At 38.8% G+C, this 23,830-nt stretch overlaps 1 protein-coding gene across 3 annotated transcripts in view; it reads right to left on the bottom strand.

Moving 5' to 3' along the window:
• dhx15 (DEAH (Asp-Glu-Ala-His) box helicase 15) overlaps positions 1-23,830 on the bottom strand; it is a 112,063-nt gene that overhangs the window by 38,594 nt on the left and 49,639 nt on the right. For all 3 annotated transcript variants that reach the window (XM_052010345.1, XM_052010343.1, XM_052010344.1), the window contains exon 6: positions 16,560-16,727. In XM_052010345.1, the coding sequence (XP_051866305.1) occupies positions 16,560-16,727 (168 nt within the window). The remainder of the gene's footprint in view (positions 1-16,559; positions 16,728-23,830) is intronic.

The raw sequence follows: 23,830 nt of genomic DNA, 5'->3' as shown, positions 1-23,830 counted from the left end.
CTGTGGCAACTAATGTTCATGCCACACAAATGCCAACAATGACCATCTCCACCACAGAGAATAATCCCTCCCCATGACATTCAACACTATTAATAATTTCTGCATCTTCAGATCACCACTGATCAGAAACTTGACTAGACCAGCCAACGATAGGGTGGATACCATTGTATACCCAACATTTGACAAACTGTAGAGACCAGCTCACCCGACTCCCCAAAATCTACAAAGCGCAAATCAGGATCATCTTGAAATGCTAACTTGTTTAGATGTTTGCAGGTGTTGTGTTTCCCTTACCACCAGAACACCATGACTGCAGTGAAGAAAGTATGCAATGCAACAATTCCACAAGTCTACATCAATAGCATTTACCAACCATGCAAACTCTGTAACACTGAACAAATTCACGACCCCATCACTATCTAAAAGAACTATGATTATGACAGGTCTCGTGGATGTGGTGGCATCTCTATTCTGGAGGGGCAATAAATGCCATCCTTTATGGTGATGCCCACTTGGAAGTAAATTCAAATCAGGCTAATAGCAGATGGCCAACTTAGAATTTTTGTTCTTCCATAGTGTTCAAACAGTTGTCAAAATTTAAAATTACACTTTTTTGATAAAACTTCCTCAAATTTTACTTTCTGGTCCACTCTTGTGGACCCTCATTACAAAGGGATATTCTGTGATGATTTCAAGTACATTGGTATCTTTTTATGACTTAACAGGCATACCTGAATCAACAAAGCTAAAACACACCACCACTAACATTTACAGTTCATCTTCCTAATGACCATTCAATAGCTTGAGACCATCCACCCAAACTTCTGTACTATTAAAAACTATGTTTTGCTACATTATCAGAACAAAACAGCTCCAATAGTGGGTCATATCCAAAACAAACTGAATTTCTATTTTAGATTGGATTGCATTTTAAACATTTTAGGTTTTCAATGCCAAGCTGGTAAACGAAGCTGCTACAGATATGTGCTAGATTGAAAAATGTAAATCACAGAAGTTTATTCTGCTCGATAACACTTCTGTGCATCTAACCAGAAATTGGTACTATTTTAAAATCTAATTTATTCAAATATTCAATCACCAGAATAATCGGGTGACACGGTGGCATAATTGGTGTTAAACAATTAAACAGTTGAAATGAAAACTGCACTCACTGATCAAAATGAACAGGAAAGGTCAGCATCAGGTTAAAAACAATTTGTTTAATTTCATCAATGGAATGTCAGAAGTTGGTTTTCTATCTGACTTGACAATTTAAAGTAGGCAGCCCATTCTCCTCCAGCACTTCAAGGCTAAATGAGGAAGAATTTGGGCAAAGCCCCACGAAGACTAATCATTTAAACAATACAATTCACAAATTCAAAGCTGCACACCACCACATCCCACCCCCCGTTATATTAAGAGAAAGGATGTACTTGGATGTCACTTTTTGAAAATATAAATTTTCAAAACATTTGCAGAGGAGTACAGAACTGCAGATGATATTAAAGCAGGAATCAGGTAAACAGAGCACGAGTTAAAAAAAAATTGGCATGTAAAAATCAAAAGACACATAACCTCCAATGTTTCAATCAATACATTAAATGAAAAAGATGACAAAGGAAAAACTAGCCGTTTAGAAACTGAAAAGGTAATGCTAATGTGGATTTGGAAGACGTGGTTCTCAGCGTCTTCAAAAGTGGAAAATTTACCAGGTTAGGATAAAATGAGGAAGGATAAAATAGCAAAAAGTCATTTCTCAATGTCAGTAAGTCAGAGCCTTAGATTTAAGGTCACTCCTAGGAGGATTAGAGGGAAAGTTAAGGAAAATGTTTTTTACTCAAAGAGCTGTGGTGAGATTGAACTCCTTGTCCATAAGAGTAGTGAAAGCAGAAACTGTATTTAAAAAGTAACTGGGAGAGCATGATGTGTAATAACCTACAAGGCTACAGACTGGAAGTTTAGATTAATCCAAATATCATTTGTGGGCACAAGATTTCTTGTACCATAAATTTCTATGGTTCCAAGTATGGTGCTAATTGAACAGAGCAAGTTCTTGAGTAAATACAAAATTTGAGGAGCATTCACCTCAAATTGCTCACAGAGCTTTCATGTATTTTTGTTAAACAGATTTCCGTCATAAATCGGTAGATGTTCTGTGTTGATGGGTGATCAAAATGATGGCTGCCCTGTTTTGACTGCAGAAAGAGGAATTTACTCTGCTCTGAATGTACATCTAGCACACCTCGACATCATTGGCATTTCTTGATATCTGAAAATTCTTAAAAGTCGGCAACAATGCATTTTGTTTGGTCATGATATTAGGAGTCTCAGAAAACATACAGAAAACCTTAGTTCCTATCCTAAGCAATGAGACAACAATTCAGCTTTAATTTGATTGCATGCATCTTACCCAACAGATGAATTTGCACCAGTTTATATCATCATCATCAGTACACCACCAGTGCACTGTCTATATGTCAAAGACTAGATTCACAACATTTTGATAGTTATAGAAATAAAAAATTCACAAACTTAAATACTATATTTTTCAAAGAAAACATCACCTGGGAGTTGTTATCCTCATCTTTCCTCCATAAAATCAGCATACATCATTATCCCTTAACGATAAGCAGTGATTAATCAGTGTTCCCCCAGTGGTTCAGGATACCACACAAGAAGGCAGCATTGGATCTGGATCAGTGGCTTCACCGTCCTCCAGAATTTTAGATCATTTATTTCATCAAGGAGGGTCTGGAAACCCATCATGATCATTTGTTTCTCTAAAGTAAAGTGAATTTGAACAGGTTCTAAAGAGAGCTAGGTCTACGAAGATGTGTCCTACAGCTAGGTCAGCCACCCAGCTTGAAGTGGCTGACGTGCTGAAAATTGGTCAAAGCGCCAATTGTGTCATCCCAGCAAGATTAAGGTAAGTGGCTCCATTTGTCATCAGTAGCAGAGTTTTAATTTAAATGTACATGCCAGTGCAGGTGGACACGGATCTTTCAGTTTAAAGTCGTACAAATGTAGGAGGGAAATCCCCTTCAATTGGAAGGTGGTGGTGGTGGTGGTGGTGGTGGGGGATTTGACCCAGTGACAAATGCAGTCAGACTGAAAAGACTTTATAACCTCTGCCAATACATCCTTCTTTCAAAATCCATCTCTGATTTTAACTTGACAAATGATAAGCCCATGTGCAGATGAGAGATTGAAAGTTCTGCCACACTTTGCTGTGTTTGCTACCTGCACTCAAAAGTTGCACTATATTTAGATTTTCAAAAAGCATCCAATAAGGTAGCATACAAAAGATGGTTACAGGAAAAAAAATGTCTTATGCACAAGTATACATATGCACAGGTGCAACAAAAATTTACTTGCAGCAGCATCATCATAGGCACAAAAGATCATACACACAGCATTCTCAAGAAAAACAAGCAGTATACACAACTTTTACACAATACAATCAGAACAAAAATAAAAGTCCCTTTTATTGCAACGTGGATCATTATTAGATGCTAGTGCCCAGAAAGACATGGATCACCATGTACTCCAAACAAAACTAATGTGCAGGCGTAGAGCAAGCAATTAGCAAAGAATGTTGTGGGTAAAAATAAGAGTATGGAGAGAGAATTTTTTTTATATAAAGAGCAGATAGAATAAGTGTGCCATTTATAGATTAGCAAGCTGCCTACTGTGGAGTCCCACAAGGATCAATGCTGGGGCCTCAGCTATTGAGAATTTAAATTGCAGTGATCAAGCATAATATAACCATTTTTTCCAAAAATACTAAGCTATGGTGGAGAAACTAGCTGTGAGGATGGCACTGGATCCATAAAGAAATAAAGGCAGGTTAATTAAGAAGAAAGAATGAAGTTTGTCAGGTTACTCATTTTGGTGGGAAGAACAGAGAATGATAGTATTATTTGAAAAATCAGAGACTATTAAACCTTGGTGTTCACAAAGATTTGGGTCGCCATGTATACAGAACAATCAGGTGTAGAGCAAGCAATTAGCAGATCAAATACTATTATGGGACTTGGAGTGCAAAAGCAAGGAAGTCCTGCTGCTGCCATTGACAGTTTAGGTGAGACCAATCAACAATAAACCACAGAGCTCAGCTTTTGTTTCAAAAGGGTGTGATAACAAAGGAAGCTCAAAGATGGTTGGCTGACGAGTTTTATTTCAATGAGTTACCCTGCGAGGAGAGATGAAGCGCCTGCATGCACTGGAGAAGAACGATCTCAATAAAACAAGATTGAATGCTTGATAAGGTGAATCCCAAGAGGTCTTTCCTCCCTGGTTAGAAAGTCTGGATCTCAGGATAAGGAGTATGGATTTAAGCAAAAGGAAAAATTTCTTCACACAAGAGGATCATGAATTTTTAGAATTTTCTACTCCAAAGGATTGTGGAAGTTCAGCTAACAGGTTTCAAAACATTTTTTTTTCATGATTTGATATGGAGTTCAGGCAGGGAAGTGGAATTGAAAACATGGATTAGCAAAGCTACTCAATAGCTGGGCGGGTTTCAGGGGTCACATGGTCTATCCCCACTGTGTTTTCTTTATGTTCAAACTTGGTATATGTTTTTACTTAAAGACCAGCTTTGCCCAGATTGCAGAGCTTGAACTGGCAGGGAGGTTGGGGATGGGAAAGAATTTACACCATGGTAAATTTCTACCGTAAAATACGGACTAAGGAATTCATATTGGAAATATGAGAATAATAACTGCTTATGGTGGCCTGCCTAGACTAGAACAAGGAACTTGTAAGATCAAAATGTATGAAACTTCAGCACAAAGCAATCTTCTAGAAGCAGCAATTTGTTAAATAGCACAATCCAACAACAGATATTTAGTCAGAGATTGCACAATACTTGATTGTTTAGGTGGGTGTTACAATTTTCTGGTTTAACTCAAAATAAAACTTTAAAACTTTTTAAATAAGAATTGACCAACACTTGCTATAGGCCTGTGGTGTTTCAGGAGATATCCCAAAGATAGTCAAGGTTCTTGATGTTTTCATCAATTTTGCATACACGGCAGCTTGCTAAGAAACAGCAATTACTGTGCGGCCGGTAGAGCCCGATGCATGCACATCAATTCAGCAAGTTATGACCTTCAAAAGAAAATATTTCCTGCTTCATAAAGATGAGCATTTTAAGTAGCATTTTACTACATTAAAGGCTGCAGTATCCTAGTTGCCACATCAATCAACTGACTGGTCAAATGAGCAGAAAACTGAAAAATGTCAGTCAATTCAGAGATACAAAGCAGTGTACTTGGAGAGGGCGAACAAAGCAGGGGGATTCAATAAATGACATGAAGAGTAGAAGAACAAAAGGGCACATATGTGCACCAGTCCCTGAGAGCACCAATACATTTAGGTAATCTTGCCTAGGAAGCAAGGGATACTTTCCTTTACTGTCCAAGACCAGGAATGCAAGATCAAGGTGGTTATGTCAACCAGTACCATGATTGGTACTGTCACCACAACACAGAAGACAGAACAGACCTACAGATGATGCAGAAGAGACACAAGGAGCTTGCAACAACTGGTGAATTTTAGTTATGAGAAAACATTGACGAGGCTGGAATTGTTTTATTTTAGAACACAGATTTAATTGAGATACATGAAATTGAGAGGCTGTGTAAATTAGGCAGGGCCCATTTCCCTCACTGACATCAATAATTAAGAATCATAGATTTAAAGGTAAATGGAAGGGGGATTTCAAGGAGAGCTGGGAAAAAAAAGACCCTTTTCACTCAAAGACTACTAGAGCCTGGAATTCATTGCCCAAAACAGTGGAAATGGGAGGAAGTACTGAATGAGTACTGTGTGTGCTGCAACCAAAGTGATCGTGCAGGATTAGGGTGGATGGTTCTTTTTTGGCCAAATGGGCAGTTCTTCCTTCAATGCTATAAACCTCTAGGATTCTATAATTCCAGCATGGTACTACCTAGCCAAAGGTAAGAGCCCAAATGATTAACAATCCATAAATAAAGTATAATTTACAATACAATACCACTTTCAAATGCTGGATAAACTGCTTAGTTATCTTAGCAACATGTTTGCATTGCCTACTAGAAGTCTGCCACCATACTGACATGAGTAAATGGGGAAAGTTACCACACAACCTGCATGGCAATGGGGGAAGAGGAGAGGGATTAAACAGATGACTGTTTCCAGGAGCTGGCACAGCCACAATGAGCTGAATGGCCTCCTCTGTGTTGTATGATTCTGCTTGCAGAGCTTATCCCTGATTGACATCCCCCACTGTCACTTCCCACATATACTGTAACCACAAAAGTCTTGCGGGAGTGGGTGGAATTAGTTTACTGCGGTGTCAAAGAACCTTCCCTGGTGCATACAATCAAAAGAATCATAGTCACACTGGCAAGCTTGAAAATGCAAGTAGAGAATGCTTGCGATGGACACATCAGGACTGTTGCAGGGTCTCGATCCAAAACATCCTACACCATGTTTAAGTGCAGATCAAACGATATTTGAACCCTTTCCGTCAAATGGCCCAAGCCCGTTGATGGCAATGGAGAATTTCTTCAACTGAGTCTGCCTTCCCTGAAAGGTGCAACCTCATAGAAAGCGATCCATGTTTTTCAGCATCTCATTCTGGATCTTTATCATTTGGAGGCAACATTATACAGCAGGGGCAAGTTGGTAGAGGACCCTTGTCTTATGGATTTGTACAGCAAAGCCCTTTCTTTCAGAAGCTTCAGCGCATGAGCCTCCTAGCGTGCACAGGACAACTATGTCCACGTATGGACCATCCCTCTGCCTCCACAGACGCTGCGTGACCCGCTGAGTTTCTCCAGCAGTTTGTTTATTTGCTCCTGATTACAGCATCTGCAATCTCTTGTGTCTCCAGCTAGTAAGAGTAAAGCTGTGTAACATTTTGAAAACAATTTTAAAACCCAGGTGCTGCCGAACCAGGAACCAATGTAAGCCAGGCAGCATTGGGTCAATGAGCAGAAAGGACTTGCATACAGACCTGCAGCACCCAGTTGAGCAACGTCGACAAAGAATCTCAGACTCAATTATTGGGAAACAAATTATTTGAAATCCCCTCTGCAGCTGAAGGAAGGTGGAGACAGGGCTTCTAAACTTTACTTGTACCCCAGCAACTTTTACTGAAATCCTGTCAAAACCAGGACCAGAATCGACTGTAGCTGAATAACCTACTGACCTGTCAATGCCCAATAGTTCAAATTGAGGCAAAGTGGCAGATGGCAACAATTGTACTTGGAACCCTGCCAAAGGAAGAAATCAACATCCACAGGCTAAAAATGGCTAAGTTGTTAAAAATATAACACATTTGATCAGAATTTCCATTATGTGCTCACTTCATTTTACCAAGTATGCCAATAACATAATTATAATCAGTATTTTTCTACCAAGGGTGCTGCATTTTCAACCAAGTATTGTTTTTTTACTTTATTTATCCCTTAAATAAAACATTATCCTCTCTGAAAATTTAACTGGTGGCTCCAATCCAGCTCAATTTTATTTTCTGTCAATTGCTTTCCAAATCGCACTTAAATTATATATTCCTCCTTCCTATTTCACTGATGATTCTTTAGCACCCTTTTAAAATGAGTTATAGACATAGTGAAAACAGTATTTCCCTTCGATGCAAACATTTTCAGAAATCAATTAGAATGAATATTCTATGTTGCTGGGTGTGTTACACAAATCTAGCTAGATTTATAAATCATAATAATAGTTAAATAATCAACATGAAATCTTTTTAATAAAATGTGTATTGTATACATATGCACAAATTTTAAACAAAATATTTCTTATTTGCAGTACTACTTTTATTGGCAATTTGTAGTCATTGACTAAATGAGCTGACACATAAAATATGGAAAGAGATTAACCTCGTCAATAATCACGTGAGATATTCCATAAATACCACTTGACTCTCTAAAGTGAAAGAGCCAAGAGATTTAGACGTATGGCTCAGCTGCTCACTGATTAAACATTAAAATATTCAGCAGTCTGCCTTTCACACATGGGACTAATCTCTGGACCCCTGCTACCAACAATGCAAGCCAGTTATTCCATATTCACTCCCTTACTTTCCTTTCCCAAAAGCACTTGCATATCCATTTGATAAAAGTTCCAACATTTACTCGAAAATTGATGAGAAACCTCAGGCATAAAAGGAGAATGCTTAGTCTGCAATGAAGCACAAGTCTTTGTGTGAAATTGACAGCCATCTGCATTTAAGGATTTAACCTGTTGGGATTCCGTGCTCTTAAATGATCAACTTTTTTTGATTTAAACTGCAAATACTTGTTTCACTGCAGTGTAAGCAAACAGAGATCACTGGTTAATTCTGATATTTCAGTTACAAAGAACTGCTGATAAGTAATCGGGCATGGGCACAAGTAGGCTTTTAATCACTCTGAAAATGAACATGTCTTTTAGCCAATGTTATTTTTCATCCCATTGCATCAGAGACTGCCGTCATCACAAAAAACATGCTTCAGCGTTTAAAGCAGACTATATTTTCTAAAACCACATTACCTACAGTATTTAACAGAACGTAGCACTTAGCAACAACTTCCAGGAATACATCCAATAAATTTATTTATTCAATGTATTACATTACAATCAGTTAGCCTGACTTCAGAAGTTGGTAAGATGTTAGAGTCCGTTATTAAGGACGAGGTTTTGGGGTACTTGGAAGCTCATGATCAAATAGGCCGAAGTCAGCATGATTTCCTTAAGGAGAGATCTTGCCTGACAAATATGTTGGAATTCTTTGAGGAAGTAACAGGCAGGATAGACAAAGGAGAGTCAGTGGATGATGTTTACTTGGATTTTCAAAAGGCCTTTGACAAAATGCTACACGAGGCTGCTAAACAAGATAGGAGCTTGTGGTATTACAGGAAAGGTACTAGGATGGATATAAGATTGGCTGACTGGCAGAAGGCAAAGAGTGGGAATAAAGGGGGCCTTTTCTGGTTGGCTGCCGGTGATTGGTGTTCCCCAGGGGTCGGTGTTGGGTTCATTACTTTTCACGTTATATGTTAATGATCTGGATGATGGAATTACTGGCTCTGTGCCCAAGTTTGCAGATGATACAAAGATAGGTGGAGGGGCAGGTAGAGTTGAGGAAGTAGGGAGTCCGCAGGACTTGGACAGGTTGAGAGAATGGGCCATGAAGTGGCAGATGGAATACAGCGTAAGGAAGTGTACGGTCATGCATTTTGGTAGAAGAAACAAAGGCGTAGACTATTTTCTAAACAGGGAGCGAATTCAGAAATCGGAGGTGCAAAGGGACTTGGGAGTCCTAGTGCAGGATTCCCTGAAGGTTAACTTGCAGGTTGAATCAATAGCAAGGAAAGCAAATACAATGTTAGCATTCATTTCAAGAGGACTAGAATATAAAAGCAAGGATGTAATGCTGAAGCTATACAAGGCATTGGTCAGACCCCATTTGGAGTATTGCAAGCAGTTTTGAGCCCCATATCCAAGGAAAGATGCGCTAGCATTGGAGACAGTCCAGAGGTGGTTTACAAGAATGATTCCGGGAATGAAAGGATTAATGTACAAGAAGCATTTGATGGCTCTGGGCCTGTACTCACTTGAGTTTAGAAGGATGGGGGGATCTCATTGAAATTTACTGAATATTGAAAAGGCCTGGATAAAGTGAATGTGGAGAGGATGTTTCCAGTAGTGGGAGAGTCTAGGACCAGAGGGCACAGCCTCAGAATAAAAAGACGTCCCTTTAGAGCAGAGATGAGGAGGCATTTCTTTAGCCAGGTGGCGGCAAATCTGTGGAATTCACTGCCACAGAAGGCTGTGGAGGCCAAGTCATTGGGTATATTTAAAGCAGAGGTTGATAGGTTCTTGATTAGTAAGGGCATCAAAGGTTACGGGGAGAAGGCAGGAGAATGGGGTTGAGAGGGAAAAACAAGTCAGCCATGATCGAATGGCAGAGCAGACTCGATGGGCCGAATGGCCTAATTCTGCTCCCGTGTCTTATGGTCTAATACATCAGAGTAATCATTCTGGCTAGCCAGCTTTATGCTGATAACGCCTATGAAGGATGTACGGATCTCGCCACACAGATTTTTTGTGAAGTCCTGTGCACCTGTATGCCTGATATTGGCATATTCCCACAAATCAATGTGAACGTTGCATCCGCACCCTCACTCTCCAAAAGATATCCTCATTTCATTTACCTCCAGAAAATCTTTTGCCACAATGGAGTTTTGATTAGGATGCTTTATCCAAGAGTCTGAAGTTGGCTGAGCATTATTAGCCTTGCTGCTGGGCTTGCTGGCTTAGACGATAAGGTTAATGCCATATCAAAGGATCTTTGAACCCTCTTCCTCAAATGAAGAAAGCCCATGCTGACACATCGATGGTGACAGAGAATTTCTTCAAATTCTGCCTTCCCCAAAAGATACCTCCTGAGATATAGAAAGTGATCCATGTATTTCAGCAGTTCATTACTGACCTTTACTGCATTATACAGCAGGGGCAAGTTGGTAGAGGACACTTGTCTTTTGGATACGTAGAGCAAAGCCCATTCTCTCAGAAGATTCAGTGAATGAGCCGCCAAGTGCGCACAGAACAAGTACGTCTGCACATTGCAACTTGATGACTGAAATTGGATTGGTTTTGGTTCTGGAGTGGAGGCCACACCTAACGTACTACACACCAAAATCAGCAAGATACAGGTTAAGCAGTGTCATAGTTAAATGTAGTGAAATGGCAGAGGTCAACCAGGAGCCAATAGAAGGAACAGGTGAGACAAACAATTTCCATTTTCAAAAGATGAAGCTCAGTATGCAAGTACAAGAGATAAAACCCAAGTTTGTAAGCATCCTCTACATACACAAGGCTTCAAATGTACCCACAAGCATTGGTGTTGGTATCCTGCACATTTAATTCATCCCATGAGATGGAGACACTCAGTACATTGAAAACAAAGACTCTAGGCTCCAATTAACATCCTGATGGAAGTATTGGAGATCTTTGCTCTACAATAACCTGAACTAGTTTCTTCACTATGATACAACTTCAGCATCTACCACGAAGGTGGAAAAATTACACAGGTGCACCCTTCCAATTACTGCTCTGGTTCCCTTTCTCTATCAGCAAAGCAATGGAATAAGTGAGCATTTGGACATTGAACAGCAACACTCAGTAATAGTTTTGTCATAACCACGAGACGCCAGTCCTTGCTGCAGACTTCATCCCGACATATACAACTAAACAGAGCAGCAAAATAGATCAATGGGAGCTATTCTGAAAGCACTCCTTGCTGGAGTATATCAAAGAAGAAAATGGTTGCAGTAGCAATGCTGCAGAAGTTGCATAGTAAGAATCTTCACCTAACCAATTTCAGTTGTTTCACCAATGAGCTTCCATCTGTCATGGAATCAAGTCCAGAGCTGATAATCGCTCTGATAACAAAGGGGTCCTTGTCAGTCCACAGAAAGACCTAGATAACATTGAAAGAGCTGCTTAATAAGGCATTTGTACGACTGAATAGCTGTACAGTCAACATCTTTAAGGTTCAATCATTTCACCCAAACGTCAACTGCAACACAAATCAGACTCTTCAAACACTCAAAGGTTAGCAAGACAATGAGCTTAAAAGAACCAGCCATAACACAGACATCAAGAAAGCACACTAATGCGAAGTACCTATACTATCTGCAAAGCATTAGTCAAGTGTGCAGCTATAATACTTAACAAGCTGGCCATCAAAAGAACTCATCAGCATTCCCATTACTGACATTGTCTCACAGAGCCGCCGCTGCCTCATACTGCCAGATTTAATCCTGACCTCAGGGACTGTCGGTGTGGAGACTGCATGTTTTCTCTGTGACTGCATGGGTTTCGTCCCACATCCTAAAGACATGCGGGTTGGGAGGTTAACGGGCCACTATAGATTACCCCTTGTGTATAGGTGAGTGATAGAATCTGGTAGGAGTTGATGACATGGGGAGAATAAAAAGTATAAATGTAGGGTTAGTGCAAAAGGGTGGTTGATGGCCAGTGAGGATTTGGTGGGCCGAAGGGCCTGTTTCTATGCTGCATCTCTTTGACTCTAAGATTATGCAGCATCCTAAACTTACCAGAATACTATGGCTACATAATAAATGAAACATACAAAATTCCTATGGAGCTTGACAGGGTAGATATGGAGCCAATGGTTTCCCTCACTATGGTGTCAAGAATCAGGGCAGTCTCAAAATAAAGGGCCATTCAGGACACAAGGAGGAAGAAAATTCTTCAACCAGAGGGTGGCGGTTGTTTGAAATTCTCTACCCAAGAGAGGTGTGATGGCTCAGTCACTGATTATTCAGAAGACAAAGACTGATAAAGTTTTAGATATCAAGGTAATCAGGGGATAGGGAGTTTTTGTGGAAGAGATCTGCTATGATCTAATACAAGATGTCATACTCTCAGGCCAACCAATCTGTAAAATGGTATTCCAGCAGATAGTAAAAACATCAAGTCTATGAGCATCATAGAAGATATTAGAGTCAGAGTCACACAACGTAGGAACTGTCCCTTTGGCCCACTGTGTTCATGCCGATCATCATGCCTATCTATACTAATTCCACTTGTCTGCATTAATTCCATATCCCTCTATGCCTTTCTCATTCATATTTTACTGCTTCATATCCTAAACTATGTCAAATACAAATCTCCAATTAAACATTTGGTCATCAACCAGAATAAAAAGAACTTGCACTTTTGCATGAGCTTCCCAACAAAATGAAAACCAGTCATAATAATGCAGGAAGCAGACAACCTTCGAAGCTCAAATCATCAATTCAAGATTTACAGACAAGAAAGACCCAATAAATATAACTAAATATAAAGTGTATTTTTCATCTTTCATGGATGACTGTCTTGAAGAATCACCCCTTAAGGACTGGGCAAGTAGACATCACATGAACTTGAATTTGGAGAAATGCAAGGTAGTATAGTTTGTAACGATGAAAAACCAAGGGATGCATACACTTAATATTTTATGAAGCAGAAACTACAGAGTTCAAATACAATACATTGATAATGTTATTTAAATAATTATGGAATCCTGGGATTTAAAGGCAGATGCAATGAGTTCAAAAGCAAGATCCAACTGTACATCAGGATTTAGGTGCCTGGCTTCAAAAAGGACATAAAAGCCATTTTGAGAAAAAGTGAAGCTGTACTCAATGAGAACATGACTGGCATTCAAATTCATGACAAGTGTTGATAGGCAAATCAAGCAACACCATCACCTCCGAATGGGTCAGTAAACAGAGGGGATAGAGGAATAAATGAAGTTATTGGGAAAATATAATTTAATAAAAAGGATTCTAGACCAGAGTGAAGACACAATCCATGATGCCTTTTAAGGGGAAAGTGGATAAATTTTGCAAATAAAATAACAGTACTGAGAAAGGAGAAGGGAATGAGATTAAGTGGTTGGCTTTTTGAAGACACAGGACAGGTGCAGAGCAAGAACAGCTTTTTCCTGTCCTTGACGTTCTGTGATTTGACTTTGCATCAAGTTAATTTGATTATGCACAAGGCAGCACAAATAATCTGTTTTTGCCCAAGAGGTTTGGAATTCAACAGCCAAAGAAAAGTGCCACCCCTATAAAATAGGTTAGAGCAGTAATAATAACAGAAAATGCTGGTGATATTTAACAGGTGAGGCAGCATAAATGGAGGGAAAAAAAGAATTAATGTTTTAGGTGGATGACCTTTCATCAGAACCATATATCAGATGGACCAAACCTAGTTCAAACATACAAGAGTGGAGCAAACTAATTTGCTGCACTATCCAAGGAAACATGTCGGATCAGCCAAGAGCCAAATAGGTCCTTTCCTCCTTCCCAAATTAAGCATTAAAAGTCAGTTTACCAACTATACTTTTAGGCCAAATGTATTGAAGATGCATCAGCTCTCACCAGTGCCAAAAGAAGGATAAAAGGCAGAAGTGGAGAAATTGATGGTGATGAAGACTGAGCAGCCAAATGGCAAATTACTTTCAATGTAGATAAACAGGTGAATAACTAAATGGCAGGAAAATTAGGAATATTGCCTATGCATTAAAAAGAAACTAAAAGGGGTGGAAGAAGAAAAGATCAAGATACACAAGTGAACCAATTAAAAGCAGTGGTGCAAAACAACTAAACACGCTAACAAGGCACTGGATTTAGTCCTAGGATTATAGAATTCATAAGTAGCGAGGTTCAGTTAAACAATGACCAGGCTGCATTTAGACCAGATCTCAGAGTTTGCATCATCATAGCACAAAAACACACAACCACTGGAGAAAAGTACAAAAATAATCTGGAAGAAAGGACTGGATTCCACAACTGAGAGATTCTAGATGTGAAGAAAAGTGTTACTATAAAAATAAAGTCAAGGATAGGCACCATTAGAACTATTTACAATTTAGAGAGATGGGCTGAAAATTCTTCCACAATGATGAATCCATAACTGAGGGACATAAGAACAACTTAGATGCTAGTAAGTCCAATAAGAAAATAGGGACAATAGTGGTTATAATGTGGAACTTGTCATCACTGGTTGAGTAAAATAGTTTAGATGCTTTCAAAAGGAACTACAAAAATACACAAGAGGATAAGGAATAGAAAGATATGTTGAAAGACAATGCCCAATGTCTGAAGCACGATAAGGGAGTCTCTCAATTTAGAAAGGGAAAAAAGCACTTCATTTTTTCTTCAGGAACAGAACACTTTTGACAGTTTTTGTCTCCAGTTCCTCGTACCAATAGTAAACAGACAAACTGCTCTCTCGTACATGGGTGATGTCCAGTGCACAGTAAATGGCGCAGGATAAAGGCTTCTTTTGGTGATTAGGAGTGGTTTCAGAAAGAATGAATAGAAATCAGACCCCAAATCTACATGAAGAAACAACATTCGAAAACCCCGCCTATGGGCAACTTAAAAGGCACCAACTGATGAACCACATAAATGCAGAGGGTAGCAGGTTGGATTGATGGTCTTTGTTGAGTTAGCTGATATCAATGAAGCAGTAGCGCAGACAGTAATTGGCTGCAATACTGAAGTTATGGAGGAAGGATACAAAACATCCAATATTTCTACTCTTTATCACTAAGGATGCAATTGTGCACATGAATGTAAAACCTGTGCATCTAACAGGCTGGGGTACAATATCTGTAGTCAATAAATTTACCAATACTCACCAAGGTTCACATAAGAGTGGCCACCTGGACAAATTTACAGAACTGCTTTAATTAATTAAGTACTGCACAGTGAGTGCAGTAAGTAATACATCAAGGTTTTTGGATCACTCAGTTCCTAGACAGTGCAACAAGCCCATCATTTGCAATAAACAATCTGCATTTCCTTATGACAGGAAGGAGATAAAGAGCTTAGAGACATGGTGTCAATGACAACACCCTTTCCCTCAATATCAGCAAAACAAAAGAGCTGGTCATTGACTTCAGGAAAGGGGGTGGTGTACATGCATCTGTCTACATCAATGGTGCTGAGGTTGAGAGGGTTGAGAGCTTCAAGTTCCTTGGAGTAAACATCACCAAGAGCCTGCCCTGGTCAAATCACGTAGATGCCAAGGCCATGAAAGCTCACCAGCGCCTTGACTTCCTCAGGAGGCTAAAGAAATTTGGCATGTCTCCTTTGACACTCACCAATTTTTATCAATGCACCATAGAAAGCATCCTATCTGGATGCATCACAGCTTGGTATGACAACTGCTTGCCCAGGACCGCAAGAAACGGCAGAGAGTTGTGGACACAGCCCAGCGCATCACAAAAACCAGCCTCCCTTCCATGGACTCTGTCTTTACCTCTCGCTGCCTTGGTGAAGCGGCTGGCGTAATCAAAGACCCCACCCACCTGGGTCATTCTCTCTTCTCTCCTCTCCCATCAGGCAGAGGATACAGGAGCCTGAGGGCACATACCGCCAGGCTCAAGGACAGCTTCTACCCACTGTGATAAGACTATTGAATGGTTCCCTTATACAATGAGATGGACTATGACCTCACAATCTACCTTGTTTGACCTTGTACCTTACTGTCTACCTGCAATGCACTTCCTGTAGCTGTGACACTTTACCCTGCATTCTGTTATTGTTTTTACCCTGTGCTACCTCAATGCACTGTGTAATGAATTGATCTGTACAAATGGTATGCAAGACAAGTTTTTCCACTGTACCTCGGTACAAGAGACAATAATAAATCAATACCAATATCAGTGCAGGCCACCATTCAGCCTATTGAGTGCATGCTACAGATCAATCCCATTTACCCACACATTTTCCCTATTAACCCAATTCTTCCCACATTCCCATGGATTGTATGACTCACCCACCTTAGAAACAATTTATGGCGGCCAATTAACCTACAAGCAGATCTTTGGTATGTGGGAATAAACTGGAGCACCCAAATGAAACCCACACAGTCATAGGAAGAACATGCAAACTCTGCAGACAACACCACATCCTACTGCATTTGTGCTACAACCAACACCAGGAAAAGGTAACCATGTGAGATTCTAATAAGGCTTGTACCTTTCTTCCTATGGCGCCATTTGGTTTTTTAGGTGGTGGGGGCTCAAATATCCTTTGTTGTTGTTGAGGTGGAAGTGTGGAATAAAGTGGAATGATCTTGATGTCTCCAACTTCAGGTCCTAGGTCATCAATTTCTCGTTTTATCCTTTTACAAGCTTCATCAATTTCCTGTGAGAACAGTAACAAAATTCCAATATTACATTCTGAGTAGATCTGGGTTTTCCCTTGCTCTCCCAACCAAAGTGCAAAGCAAAATAAACACCCTGGTATATATCAAAGAATTTAGATCCACAGGCACAAAATCTTGACAAGACCCATTCTACCAGTTGGCTATTGTGACTCAAAGTCACAATCTACATTAACTGTACAATAATTGCTTGAAAATGTTGAGCAATTATATTGCATATTTTAGTTCCTGGAAATTTGAACCTAGTCTCCAAAACATCTTAAGTATAAACTGTAAATGTTTCTTCTAATCTGTACAACCAAGGGATCCTTACACTGTGGATCATATTCTTTGCCCTCTGCAAAATTACAAACTGCTGACTTCTTCCACTTAATACCAAGGCCCATTAGTGGAAAATAAAATTGTTAGTTTTAAACATCCTCTGTTGGCAATTAATACAGTACTTTAAGCCAATCACTTCAAATATTAAATGTGTAAACAGTTAAAGGAATAAAACTGTAATTAAGCTAAAAGAAAAACAATACCCAATATCTGCAGATTATTTAACAGGCCTATGTTAACCCTTAATCTGTTCTTCTGTTGCTCAGTTAAACATTAAGAACTAAACAAACCAAATACCTTGATATCAAGAAAAATATATAATCAAACTTAGCCACCTTGGGGAAAAAAGGCAACTTCCAAAAGATTGTCAGGCTAATAGCACGTAGGTTTTATGTGGGATAATGAACAAACAACACACATATTAAGAATCATCCATCATGCCTCTAGGACAATCCAATGCACAAAGTGGACATTAACTTACTTTTGTACTGTCACCATTAGATAGACAATTCGACCCCAAATTCATACACAAGAACCTCCCATAAAGCAGTCAAGAATGATCAGACTCTTGATTTGGACAGAGTTTTGAAACTTATTTGGTAGACTGCAGAATGTTTCTTTTGCTTGCTATATTGTACCACGGTGCATTTTACATCCCTGTGAATAGATAGCTAGGGTTTCAGTTTAACATTTCATCTAAAGATGGCAATACCCGCGATCAAGTAAATCACTCGGCCAAAGCTGAGAAGTGACCAAAATCTACAGCTGGAACTGTACCAATTGAGCCAAACATATTTACAATGCTCCCATAACCTGGAAGAGTACTTGTTGCTCAGAGAACTCTTACAAGTGCTGACATCAAACAAAAATACAATGAACTTTCGACTAATATATGCATTTTGGGTTTGGTTGTTCCGGACATGCATACTGCTTAGACAAGAATTGCAGTTACTGAAAGTGGGTACAAAAATGTAGAAACAATACAACATAACGCTGCAGTTAAGCTAATGGGCTGTTTTATTCTTGCACAGGATACAGGTTCAATGGTTGCAGCAATAAGATAATTCAAACTTAATTAATTGAAGAAGTTTCCCCAACTCGTGTCTCCAGATTATTAGTGCAGGCTTCTGGGTAATCAGTTTATCATAATATCCACTACACCACCAAACTGAGTGGTAATCTGGATTAAACTACTACGAACAAAGGCATTTTATTACTAGATGAATTAGTTCAGCACGACATCGTGGGCCGAAGGGCCTGTTCTTGTGCTGTACTGTTCCACATTCTGTAATTCAAGTTAGTCACCTCAGCAGCAAAAATGGGGCTGAGCAAGCCTGGCTGCTTGAGTCATGTCTATCCCTTCTTGAGATGTCATTGCATTCAAATCCCACAATCCCAGTGTGAGAATCTGAATCATATTCAAAAATATTTAAAAAGCTGATACCAATAAAGCTGTTGGGTTGTCATAAACTATTTCAGGAATATCCTTTCGTGGAGGGAAATGTACAGTTGTCAAATTTAATGATGGAATCTCTGAGCATTTATGAGACTTTGGCAGCACCAATGCATTCCAGCAGCAAGATAATGTTTCACATATACAAGTTGAAGTAGTATTGCATACATTATACAAGTCTTAAATTAACAAAAAAAAGACTTTAAAAATTACTTATTTTCAAATAAAATCACCCCTCAAAGGTTAACAATACCTCCTTCCAACTCTGCATCAAATTCCAGGCCAGACTGAGGTACAATAATGCTTTCAATTCACCAATAGGTTCTCCAGTCTTTGGCTAAAAGTACTAACTTTTTGAACTATACTATATAAATTCATACTCTCATTTAAAAAAAAGCCTAGTCACAAAAGCAATAATTAACTTGTGATAGTTCCAAAATCTTTTCAAAATGTACTCAAACACCAAAGTTAGTGATGTTATGCCAGCATTTGTGAATGCCCAAAGCTCAGGCAAGATTTACAAGCTCTGGGCACAGCTCAGAGAATTAAAGGTGAAATAAAAATTTATGGATCAGAAAACCATCAATTATGACTTCTCTGTACCAAGCTGACATCAAGTGAGAAGTCAATTTTGAGAATAATGGCAAGTGGACAGCTAAATTAATTTGGAAGATAGGAAGGAAGTTGCAAATTTTTTCTCCATTCTTGGGTTGCATGGGTCTGGAAGGTTCTACCCAAAGGAGGTAGAAATCCTCTTCCCATTTAAAAAGTACTCTGAGAAGCTCTTGGATATGGTATAACTTACAAGGATCACTGCTTGGACATATTTTGGGTGACATGCTCACGAAGGGCCACATGTCCCCACCTGAGCTGTAAACATCTATAGTTCTACAATCTCAGACTAGGAAGAAGATAAACAGAATTTTCACAACTGACCTCAACACAACAGCACCTGCTAAAAAAAAATGCTCAGTATCAAAACACTTGCAAAGGACACCAGAGTCAGCGGTGAAATCTCTCTCAATATTCCCCAGTGAAGCTCACGCAGAGAGTCCTCATTCAGGTGAGAAACAAGAGGACTAATTGTGCCCAGAGAACTGTATGTACGTCAGCATGAGTCACTGGGCTTAGCAAGTTAAAAAAATAAGACAATGGACAGCAGAGTAAAAATCTCATCAAGCTACAATTCAAATCTGAAGAAATGCAGGACATTGAAGGTTTAGTACTGCACAAATATATTAAGATTGCAAGTGAATCAAATATCTCATGAATGAATGTTTAACCTAATTTCCACACAAAAGGACATTTTCCATGACTGCAACACTGTTTGCTCTTTGACCCTCTCCTTCAGTTGATTCGAGGAGGATTAATTTAGAATATTATGCATTTATAGGCATATTAGGAGGAAGTGTCTAAAAACACTTCAGGCGATTAAGCAGTATGAGATGAAGTGACATACAAACGCATAAATAGTAACTCTACAAATTACTCATAGAAATATACTCAATAACCAGACAAATTCAAGCAACCAAATTTCTGCTTGTCCGATATAGGTTCAAAAAATTTTTGCTCCAATCTTGAGTACTAGAATTGGCACAGGTTTACAAGATAATCACTCATTATGTGAATGTACATCAGCAAACCTGCAACAAAAGTAATTCCGCACCATTTACCACTGATTCTACCAATGGGTTTTAAAACTACACAAAAGCTTTAATACAACACTAATAGTAGAATTAGTGTTTTTAAAGCCATGGTACGCAGATACACACAGCTACAATACTAGGTTATTCTTACCATTGGTACAGGCTCCAGGTTTCATAAGTGGAGAATATGGATTTTAAACTGCTGCTAAAAAGGATTTTGCACATCAATCTCATCTAATTAAATTAATTTTGTCCAGATTTAATGAAGTTTGAAGGTGTCCATTTTGCAATTTGAATTGACATGTACAAACTGAGTTCATTGGCAAAATTAGTTTTTCCAGAAGTATTCCTGAAGTCTGATTTCCTAAAAAAAATTAGGCCTTGCAATTTAAAGGAGATCTAAGGTCACATTTTTCACAGAGGGTGACGGTTATTTGGAACAAGCTGCCAGAGGAGGTGGTAGAGGCAGAAACAATTACAATGTTTAAAGGGCATTTGGACAGGTACCTAGATTGGAAAGGGATATAGACCTAATGCAGGCAAAATGGGATTAGCACAGTTAAGTATCACAGTCAGCAAGGATGAGGTGGGCGAAATATGCCCATGATTTTGTGATTCTAGGAATGTTTGAATATGTAAACTATATTGAAATGCTATTGTACAAAACTCAGAGAACGATGCAGTTCACAAGACAACCAATTGGTCCAATTTTATAGTAGAACTAAGAGTGCCGTTCCATCCCCTTGTATCATTGTAACCGGAAATGTTAACTGTTTCTTCTCACTGATACCTGAAGCAGCAGCTTGGTTTTATTTTCCACTTATGGTGCTTGACCTGTTGAATGTTTCCAGCATTTTCTGTTGTAATTTCAATTACCATAAAACCTCAATCAAGACGATTTCAGTGAAGAATATTGAGGGATTTGTGTATTTATCAACAAGCAATAAACATTCAAGGTTTATTTGTCTGCACAGAATTTCAAACATTTTTAAGTTTTAGATGCACTTCAAAATTCTGTTTTAACATTATAAAAACAGAAAATGTTGGAAATACTCAGCAGGTCAGGCTGCATCTGTGAGAAGATAAATAGAGTTAATGTTTCAGGTTGAAGACCTGTGGTTTAACATTTCCCTTTTGAGGCTACCAATGAATCTTGGACATAATGAAAAAGATGTAAAGCATTTTTGTTCCCATCTGGTGCCACTCTGCCTTTTTGGAAGGCCACACACAAAAATTATAGATAAAGTCAATCAAGTTTAGTTCCAGCAATGTGCACACATTTAATCTAGTCTTTATCAGTAGTCCCTTCGGTATTATACACAAGGACGTCCACATTTCATAAAGCATGACGTTACAGGAGAAAAAGTCAACCCTTGTGATCACAAGCAAATTAAAGCGAGGGTCAGTTTGACAAGCAACTTTCCTTCAGAAATAAGCTACACCATGCTTTTCCAGAATATGGATGCTCTAACCTTGGACTTTACATCGAACTGCAACTCCCAAGAAAAAAGGGCAACTTCCACCATAGAAACCTCCTGATAAGCCAGTTGTTTAAATTGTATAAAAATACAGCTGCCAATTTTCCAAACAGCAGTGATAATGACCAGGAAATTTGTTTCAGTGATGTTAAGAATATTGGACAAGAGTTCACATTTTCTTTCAAATAGTGCCATGGTATCTTTTGATTGCTGCATCCAAAAGACAGTATCTCAACCCATATTTCAGCATGAGCCGACATTTTATGTTACTTTCTAGAAAGGAACTTGAACCCACTATTTTTAATTCAAAGGTTTTAAGTCCTATCAATTTAGTGAATTGGTACAATACTTGATCTATCTTTACAGACTATCTTTTTCCATCATCTGATTATCAATGCCATTTTCATCTTACACCAGGTGTTAAGTAGATTTACTTTACGTATGCATAGACAGTAGAACTAACTGTAAAGCAGCAGGAATGAATTGGCACCAGGGACAATTTTTCTATGAATCCCACTAGCAACAAAAGACTTTGGTAGGAAGACAAATGGTAGACACAGCTGCAAGTAAATGTTACCTTCCTGGATTAGGTACATAAAGTTTCAACATTGTGTTAGTCCCACAAATTCCAATTATTATCAAGTTTACAGCAGTCAATGATTCATGCTGGGGCAGAAAGATATTCACAATGAACTTAAGAGTCACTTAATAAAACACCAAGTTCCAATTAGAAATGCTTGGCTCAGAACTGTTTTTTTAAATTTGCAGTTATTTTACCCAGAACACCAAGCTCTTCCTAAGATCTAAAGACCCAAATATTACAAAATAGTTTAACAAAATACTATTTATTTAACACTGCAGTAACCATAACAACCATGCTATAAACTTCCCAATTTTAAGAAAATCTTTTCCCTCGAGAGGTCTTTCTTGAAAATGATTAAAAGTTGAAGATTAAATAGGACAGAATGACAATCATAGCTGCACTGATGTGCCTGATGAAGGTTATCTTTGTTCTGACAAGTCACAATTAATAGGAGTCAATTCACACTGTATCTTCATGTCATCAATACCAAAAATAGATCTACTTCCATAAGTTAAGTTTCACTATAGTTGTGTCAAGTTAGCCTGAGGGATTTAACACTTTGGCTAAGTGAACCAATAACTTGTGGTAATAGAATATTGATTATTGAAAAAATTAAATATGTTATACAAATCTCAATACAGTGCATTAAAATCCTGATACAGTTACCTAATGCAACATCCATCCTAGTTAGCAATGTGCTGCCTGGAAAACAGGCAGAGACTTGTATATGTGACACGTCCTGATTATAGAATGCTAGAATTCTAACTTGCCAATTAAAGATCAAAATGAGATTATTTTGAGACTGAACCAGGTAACACAAATCTAATTAGGACTGGAAAGATCCAAATCTGCATTCAGTAACATAGTGATCTCAGCAACTACAAGGTTGCGGTCACTTAATTAATTTTTTAAATAGTTGGAAATGCTCCCATTTTCATTAAAATGGAGGACTATAAAAACAACAGCTAGCATCTTACCTGGTACAACAGATTCCTCTCCCCTCAGTTTGATATGCATTTCATCCAATATTTGCATGAAAGGATGTAAATTTAACAAAGTTCCCCAAGGAAGTTCCTAACCTCAACAATGCCAGGTGCCAAGGTGGAGATAGTTGAGAGCTTCAATTTCCCATGTATAAATATCACTAACAATTTGTCCTAGTCCAGTCATGTGGATGCTATGGCCAAGAAAGCACACCAGCAGTTCCTCAGAAGGCTAAGGAAATTCAGCATGCCCCCAATGACACGGTCCATTGTACCAGCTCCATCACAGGCACAAACCCTCCCCATTATCGAGGGCATCTTCAAGAGGCAGTGCCATCCATCACTAAGGACCCTCAGCATCCAAGACATGCCCTCTTCTCATTACTACCATCAGGGGGGTGGTAAAGGAGCCTGATGTCCCACACTCAGTGTTTCAGGAACAGCTTCTTCCCCTCTGCCATCAAATTTCTGAATGGACCATGAGCACTACCTCGTTATTCATTTTATTTGCACTTTAATTTTGTAATTTATAGATTATGTCTTTGCACTGTACTGCTGCTGCCAATCAACAAATTTCACGTCACACGTCAGTGATAATAAATCTGATTCTGATGACTCTC

The sequence above is a fragment of the Pristis pectinata genome, chromosome 2 (assembly GCF_009764475.1).
Source record: "Pristis pectinata isolate sPriPec2 chromosome 2, sPriPec2.1.pri, whole genome shotgun sequence".
In the NCBI taxonomy this organism is placed as follows: Eukaryota; Metazoa; Chordata; class Chondrichthyes; order Rhinopristiformes; family Pristidae; genus Pristis; species Pristis pectinata.
This window is presented reverse-complemented; position numbering and strand designations above follow the sequence as displayed.